Source organism: Charadrius vociferus, unplaced genomic scaffold (assembly GCF_000708025.1).
Source record: "Charadrius vociferus isolate BGI_N301 unplaced genomic scaffold, ASM70802v2 scaffold549, whole genome shotgun sequence".
Classification (NCBI taxonomy): Eukaryota; Metazoa; Chordata; class Aves; order Charadriiformes; family Charadriidae; genus Charadrius; species Charadrius vociferus.
In genome coordinates, this window is record NW_009650103.1 from 862918 (window position 1) to 871145 (window position 8228).

At 45.3% G+C, this 8228-nt stretch overlaps 1 protein-coding gene across 1 annotated transcript in view; it reads left to right on the plus strand.

Annotated features, from left to right (window-relative positions):
* The window catches only part of GTF3C5 (general transcription factor IIIC, polypeptide 5, 63kDa), a 14731-nt gene extending 8125 nt beyond the window's left edge, over positions 1-6606 (plus strand). The window contains exons 2-11 of the mRNA XM_009892314.1: positions 4-423; positions 611-809; positions 1817-2012; positions 2381-2485; positions 3011-3125; positions 3835-3915; positions 4484-4581; positions 5252-5334; positions 5642-5784; positions 6449-6606. Of these exons, the coding sequence (XP_009890616.1) occupies positions 4-423; positions 611-809; positions 1817-2012; positions 2381-2485; positions 3011-3125; positions 3835-3915; positions 4484-4581; positions 5252-5334; positions 5642-5784; positions 6449-6606 (1598 nt within the window). The remainder of the gene's footprint in view (positions 1-3; positions 424-610; positions 810-1816; positions 2013-2380; positions 2486-3010; positions 3126-3834; positions 3916-4483; positions 4582-5251; positions 5335-5641; positions 5785-6448) is intronic.
* The last annotated feature ends 1622 nt before the right edge of the window (positions 6607-8228 follow it).

Genomic DNA, 8228 nt, shown 5'->3' on the forward strand with positions numbered 1-8228 from the left:
GAGGAAGGAGGGCAGCGGCTGCGCTTCCCCCTGATGCGCTGCGGGTGGTGGCGCAGCAGGGACTTATATCCCTGAGGCCGTGTGAGGGGAAATGGCTGCTGCCCACGGTTGAGGGTGTGGAGCTGGGGGCCTGGTGCCAAAGGGAGTCCAGGGGAGACGGGGGTGATGCTAACGGAGACTGTGCCTGCCCTTGCCAACAGATCTATGCGGACCCTGCCAAAAGGCTGGAGCTGTATTTCCGCCCCAAGGACCCTTACTGCCATCCTGTATGTGCCAACCGCTTCCCCACCTCCACCATGCTGCTCAAGGTGAAGAGGAGGACCAAGAAGAAGAAGCAGTTCGACAATGAAGAGCAAATTCAGCCGGAAGTCCATTTTGAAATGGAAATTCTTGGGATTGTCACCACCGTTTACAAATTTCAAGGTAATATTTGGATTTGTGTCCATGTGGCTTAGAGATGAATATGTCTGATGGGAAAGGGAAATGTTTCCCTCTAAGAATGTAGGACTGGAAGGATAATCAATCAGACTGCTGCTCCAGAATGTTGAGTGTTGTAAGAAATATTGTGATATTCACAATGAACTTCACAGTATTTTAACTTTTCTCACAGGAATGTCTGATTTCCAGTACCTGGCAATGCACTCTGGTCCTGATGGCAAACAGACTTCCATGTATGACAAAGTCCTAATGCTCAAACCAGAGAAGGAAGAATTTTTCAATAGAGAATTACCTCTCTACATCCCGCCACCAATTTTCTCACGTCTGGACACTCCTGTTGACTATTTTTATCGGCCAGATATACAACACCGGTTAGTGCCTTTTCTCATAATGTAGTAAACTGATGTGTTGGTTCTGGACTGGACAGGCAGTGAGACATTTTGCTGGTTTAATATATACTTCTAACAGACAAGTCTTCAAGTTAAGATTTCCTTTTTCATCACTTGAAGATGCCTCTGATCCATTCAGCGTTGTTATAGGTTCTGTGCTCTTGAAGCATCAGAGCAGCACTAAATACATTGTTTATGTATTTTTCCTGTTTAAGCTGCAGCCCCATTCTGTTTTATCCCTCTTGATTTGGCAGTACAGAGGCAGGCACGCTTGAGAAACTGCCTGAACAGCAGAAACCTTGGCAAAACCTCAGCAAAAGCTCACTTGAGGACTTGCCAGGTGAGGGGACCTGGTGATCTGGTGAAGATGACTGCCTCCCCCAGCATGCTCCACGCCACGTAGGATGCAGTGAGCCCGGCGCTCTGCCTGCTTCCAGTGAGCTGGAGCTGAGGGGGGAGCTTGCAGGAGTCAATGCCATATGTTCCTGTGACTGTGCTCACCGAACCTGTTCCTTCCTGGCCCACAGTTGGTTTTCCCAGAAGAGCAACCTGTGAGATCTCCCACAAGAAACATCTTTCATTTTCTCACTGTAGTCCTTCATCGGCACTTAAAAAAAAATAAATTATCTAAACTGCATTTCCATCTTGCCTTGTCCCTGTACCCTGTTGACCTGCAGTAACTACAGAAGAGACAAAACAGTAGCCAACTGCCTGAGGGTTTTCTGTCAGGTAGTACAGGGGATGGATATAGCTTTGCAGCTTTTTTTTTAATTTAAATTTTCGTTCCTCTGGTGTCTCCAGAGTCTTTTATGGTACCAGTATGTGATTCTAAAATCCAGAGATAAACCAACCCATTGGTCACACGGCTGAGTCCCTTTTCTTCTGAAATCTGCGGCACAAACTTGCATTTTTTGCATGCTCCCATGAAGGCCCCAAGTCCATGTGTGCCACAGGCAGAAAGCAAACCCGATCCTTTCCCTCTTTCTTAGGGAGGGATACAACAATCCCCAGGTGTCTGGTGAGAACCTGATTGGCCTCAGCAGGGCCCGTCGCCCACACAACGCTATCTTCGTGAACTTTGATGATGAAGAAGTCCCAACTAAACCCTTGGACGCTGCTGTACAGACCTGGAAGAAAGTTTGCACCAATCCTGTGGATAAAAAGGTGGAGGAAGAGCTGAGAAAGGTACGTGCCTTAGTCCTTACTTAAGCACTATACTGCTGCATGCTGTGTAGGAAAAAACTGCATGCAGCCATTTTCTGTGACTTTCTCAAAAAATTCTTGCTGATTGTAACTGACTGATGCAGCAAGTATCAATAGACATCACTGACACTGCTGTGTTCAGTTCAGTTATGCAAGTTGAGATTTGAATCTGTCTTTGCAGCCAACTCACGTTAAGTTCCTTTTTGTGCCACTAGTTCTTACATTACCATTCTGATAGCTCATACTAAGGGCCACAGGCCCTGATACAGAAGAAAGTCCACTTGGAAAGCTGAACTGCCATTAATAACCCACTTCCCACTGTTTCTGTGGTTGTTTCTGTATTATTTTAGCTCTTTGAAGTCCGTCCTATCTGGTCTCGGAATGCAGTAAAAGCCAATATCAGTGTCCACCCGGATAAGCTGAAACTTCTGTTGCCGTATTTGGCCTATTACATGGTGAGTCTGTACCTCTGCCCTTGTGGCTGCTAGGAGGCAGAGCAAGGGAGCATCAGCTGGGTGTTCCTGGTTCTTTACAGTTTCTGAGGTCCCACCACTAAGTACCTGAGCTTAATGTTATGTAAAGAGAAAGAGGGAAGGAAAGCCTTGCTTTGAATGGAAGTTAAAACCATGGAGTAACTGTTCACTCCATTGGTTCTATTCGGTTTTACAGTTCAGTCAGACACTCAAATTGACTGTCCATCTGGAAATAAAAGAATTTTTCCCACAAACACATTATTAATATGACCTTGCAAGTTAGTTTGCAAAGGACGCAAATATTTGGGCTTTGATGTATTGATTGCCCAAGTTTCAGTATATAAATGCTGGTGTGGTGAGTGAGCAAGGAGCTGGTAAGAGAAACAATTTTTGGGCAACAAGAGGAAATAGGAGAATTTTCTAAGAAACTGCAACACTGTACTGAAGAAACTCTGCAACACTGTACTGTTTTCTTGTAACCATCTTCCCCCATGTGTGTTTATGCAGTTAACAGGTCCTTGGAGAAGCTTATGGGTTAGGTTTGGGTATGACCCCAGAAAACACCCTGAAGCAAAGATTTATCAAGTACTGGACTTCCGAATTCGCTGTGGAATGAAATATGGTAAAAGGGCCCAAACCACAGAGACGCTCTCTCTGCTTTCTGGTTAATCCTGGTAGTACTTTTCTTTTTACTTGTTTTTCAAACTCTTTTGCCATATTTCTGCTCTGATGAAGATGACACCTTTTGAGTTCGTTTCTTACAGTAGTTATTCTGTAAACTCCTTTAATACTTTATTTCATGGTGTGCAATATGTCTTTCCTCATTTGGCACATTGTAAACCAAATGGACAGCTTGCTGACTTTCCTCCTCCATGTGTTCAAAGCCCCAGTGGATGTAGCCCAAAGTCCCAGTGGATGTAGCCATCTTCCCTCTTGCTCAGGGAAGGCACTGAGTAGTAGAGTCCATTGTTTACATAGTAGCTTTTCCTCAAGGAAACATCTTGTGCAAAGTCTCAGACTTTGGGACAGAGGATTCCCCTGATCTAATTTTGCAGAGGGTAAGTTGAGGGAAAGGACTTTCTGGGGTCATCAAATAAGTCCATGACAGAGCTGGCAGCCAGTCGCTAACATCACATCACATCTCCCTGTTTCCAGGTTAAATGGTTCTGTTGGTCTGATAGCTCTCCTCTCTCCCACCTTGCTGAAGTCAGCATATGCCACAGACCACCCTGCCTTTCACGCCCCCGTCCAGCACCTCTGTTTCTGAGCGAGGGATATTCTGCAGGGTGCTTGCCCTCAGTTCATTATTGGTTTTCTTTCTTCACCTCTAGGTTACGCCCCTAACGATATGCCCGTGAAAGCGAAACGCAGCACATATAACTACAGTCTGCCCATCACTGTCAAGAAGCCAGGTATGCTGTGCCGGCAGAAGGGCTGTCTGGCTCCTCTGTTTCTTTGTTTACCCCATCCTAGTCACAGGTAGTGAAGGGTCTTCCCATGTACCAGCTAAACCAAACATGGAGCTTTATTTCTGGTTGTGATACGGTGCTGCTGTTGAAACCAGTGCAAGAGTGTCCTGCTGGGAAGTGTTGTGAGAGTCCTGGATGCGTGTCTGGCTGAGCCACAGTATCTATTAGCAGACAGAAGGGAGTTCTGCAAGCAACATTGTGGGAATTCAGCATCCACTTCTGTTCAGTGATGGTGCAGAGTAAGGGGACAGTTGTTCTTTTTTCTTTGTCAAGGGAGAGTAGAAAAGGCTAAATTATGAACAAATGCGCTGTGGAAAAAGCCACCCAACCCACCACCTTTCCTTTGACTGTCCAGTAATGTCTCTGAAGAATGAGCAACACGTGCTTAGTTGCTGGTTTGGTCTGGTTTTTGCTGAGCAAAGTTGAATCAACATAGAGAAGTGACAGTACAATGTCACAGAGTGAAAGATGTCCCTAATTAGGACTTTTTTTTTTTTTTTTGGTCTTTCAGTAAGCCATACAGTCAGTGTACATGATCTGAAACAGGGGCTTGGTACGTCTGGTGCATCCGGTGCAAAAAAGCCTGCTTCCAGCAGGTATAAACTGAAGGTAAGCATTACTGTCTTTTACCAGCATCTTGAAATAGCTTAGTGAAAAAGGGGTGTTTCCTGTTTTGTCAGTCATTAAGAGGTTGTAAGTGAGTTGATGTGCTCAGGTTTACTTGGGAAGCTGCTAGTTGTACACGTCAATGCAGAACTTCACCTCCCGTGTACTGAATGCATTCTTAAATGCTGCAACACGGGATTGGTACTCTCAGCCCTAGTCTTAAATGTGATGAGCATTTTGTCTCAATTGATAAATTAAACTTTATCATCAGTGAAGTGCAAAAAATCACCATGTGTTTATCAGGTCATCCTGCAAAATCCAGCAGGGCAAAATAAATATTTAAACAGGAGTCTTTCATTCTTCCCTTTTTGCTTGAATGAAACCTATGATCCACAGGTATGCAGTAAGAGGCTGCAGACGGAGCTGCAGTTTGAAGAGATGAAGTGTGTTCTCTGCACAGCTGCAGTATTGTGACTATGGCTGCAGTGAAATTTTGCTGCATTACTCATTCAGCTTTATCTATTGCCATATGCAGACCTATGCCTGGAACTAATTTGTGTTGGAATTGCCTTGTTCTTGAATCAGACCAGCAGAAGTACTTTTCAGTTATGCCAGAGTTGTCCTGTTACACTACAAAATGCACATTAATCCTTTCCTTCTTTCCTCCTCTTAGGAATCTATCTACATTTTCCGAGAAGGAGCCTTACCCCCTTATCGGCAGATGTTCTACCAGCTTTGTGACTTGAATGTGGAAAGGTATTGCACACTGGCAGCTGAGTCTTCTGTTAGAGCTAGATTTCAAAGCCTATTGTTTATATCCAGTCCACTCCCCTCTCTCCTTGACCAGAAACTTAAGAGATGTTTAGCTTATGAAAAAAAATAGAACAGACTTTTCACATATGAGCTTCCTTTCCCATGTGATAGTTACCTGAAAAAACAAATATGCTCTTCCAATTCAATGAAGTAAAATGGAAGTAAGCCATAGTCTGTCTCGGTTGAAGCCTACATCTGAATGTAGAAGGCTAATGTTGCTAATGTTTCCTTCCCTTTTGCTGCTTTTTAGCCTACAGAAAATCATCCATCGGAATGACGGCACAGAGTCAGAATGCACAGAGCGGGATGGGTGGTGTCTTCCAAAGACTAGTGATGATCTGCGAGATACCATGTCTCTGATGATAAAGCAGATAATCAGATCCACAAGACCTGGTAAGGATGCTTCTGAGTATCAAAGCGTATTACTACCTTCCTGACAGTGTTGAGACGTTGTGGGTTGAATGAGGATGTTGCAGTCAGCACTGGGGCAATAGCGTTCTGGAGTTTGCCTCCTCCTTTGTACTACATCTGGTGTTCTTTGTGTTCTAGCTCATCACAGCGTGAGCTGAGGCTGCTGTCCTGCAGCATGAACGTGGGTTGGGATTAGGAATGGCTGGGAGTAAAGGTTTTCTGTTTCATCTTCCCAGTATCATGGCCTTCAGGTTTTAAATGTCTTTGCACAGTGATAATCAAGATCTTATTCTTACTGATGTATCTGTTGGTGGTATTTTACTTTTTATTGATGTTATTAATTGAACAAGAAGTCAGGAAATTATTTTTGCCAGATGCTGGGCCAAAGCAGTGTCCCAGTGAATTAGGTCAGAATCAGCTAGGCGAGAAGGCACAGTGCTGCAGATATGCTGCTGTTCTGCTGGCGTTTCAGGAGTCTGAAAACAGATTGCTTTGCGCTTGTTTAAATTCTATTAAAATGTGCAACATTAGCTGTGCTCCTCTGGCTCCTGCCTTCCTCTCACGTTTTATGAACGCTACTGCAAACGCCCCCGGGTTTCACTGAGAGAGGCATCACAGTATCTTTATTTCTTTCTTCCCAATTAAGCTCTTTTCTCAAATACAACAAGCAGTGAAGATGGCAAAGAGCAACTGGCATATGAGTCTGGAGAGGATGAGGATGATGAAGAGGAGGAGGAAGAGGACTTCAAGCCTTCTGATGGGAGTGAAAATGAAATGGAGACAGAAATTCTGGACTATGTGTGAACTCGGTGAGCAGTCTGGTTGCTGTTGGACAGAATCGTCTCTGCTCTTGGTCTTTGAGTGCTGAGGGTTCAGCCACCATGCCCAGGATGTAGGAAAGCAGAACTTGCATGAAGATGCTGATGATCTCTCTGCATGGACTGTGATACCTGCTGATGGATGTCATTCCTGATGTTAGGGAGCCAGTGCCTACACTCTCAGAATTGCCAGCTAATAACCCCTCAAGCCAGCTCAACAAACTCCCAAGAGTGAGCCCAGAACCCAAACCAGCTGGTAATACACCAGAAAAGAGGTGAAGTTGCATTCCTAAATCTCTCCATGTGTGGGAAGTACACCTTGGCCAGGTTGGCGGCCGTGCGGAAAATAGAAAAGGTGCTTGAGGAGGTGCTGGGGAGCCCTGGTGGAGCCTCTAAGGCAGGTGCTGCCCTTCTGCTTGTCAAAGGGGAATGAAATACTGTGCCATGACTTCAGCATCGAGCATTGCTGGAGATCTTGGAAATAAAGCCAGCAGGAAAAATGCTTTGTGGCAGTGAATAATTCCCTTCTGTGGGATGTACTGTATGTTGCCCTCGCTAGCTGATGCACTTCTCCATTCCGTTTTGACTTCCCCAGTAGTTAGCAAGGACAGAAGGAAGCAGGCAAGGGGGTAGAGCTTCAGGTCCGCAGAGGTTGGCCGCTCATTAGTCTACCATTGCTGGCTGGATTGTTACCACCCCGTCACAGAAATTAAGGATCCGCTGGCATTTTCCAAGTCTTGTGTATTCCCCAGTGTGTTATGAGTGCCAGGTTTCTCATTAGTGGCCGATAATATGCTCTAATGTGTGTTTCAATATGATTTCAGCCTCCTGGTCTTGTGTGAGGCTTCTCAAGGCTTCAGCATTTTTTTATGTTTGCTGGCATTTTGTTAGACTGAGATATTTCCTTAGGTTTGGTTTCCCGCCCACAAAAGCAACATCTGCAGGGCTGTTGTACACATAGCTGTGCTCCTGGATACCTCTGTATGTGTACGTATATGTACACAGACACTGCATTTGGGGACTGGGTCCTCGGGTGTGCACTCACCACGGCTCCCTGGGAGGTTCTGTGCTTTGCCTTCTGCTCCTGCCTCGGGGTAGCATGGACTGCAACCGTAAGTACAAAAGTTTTAAGACTTCATAAGGGGGCGGCTGAGCATCGATTGTTCTGTCTGGGGACACCTCCAGCCCAGGTAAGGGGTAGGTCCTGGCAACGTGGGAATCCAGAGGCATGAGGGGCTGTGCAACAGACTTACCTGCTCAATGCAATGCAACAGCGAACTAAGGAAAATGAGAGATGCAGTGGAGGGACATATCACTGCTAGGTAAGAATTGGCACGCACCAAGAATAAACACTCTTAGAAACGCTAGGAAAAACACCTGAAGCTAAGCTTTTATCAACAGGAGTCCCAAGGCCAAAGCAGCCAGGAATCACTTGTGCCAGAGTTCATTTGTTTCCCAGCCGTTTTCAAAATTCCTCTCTCTGGGAAGGCTGCAGTGATTTGGATGTTTAATTCTGCCTGAGCAGGTAATGGTGTTGCCAGCCCTGTCTGTACAATATGATCCTTTCATTTCCAAAAGCACAGGCTTTAAACTAATCTACGTAGCCAA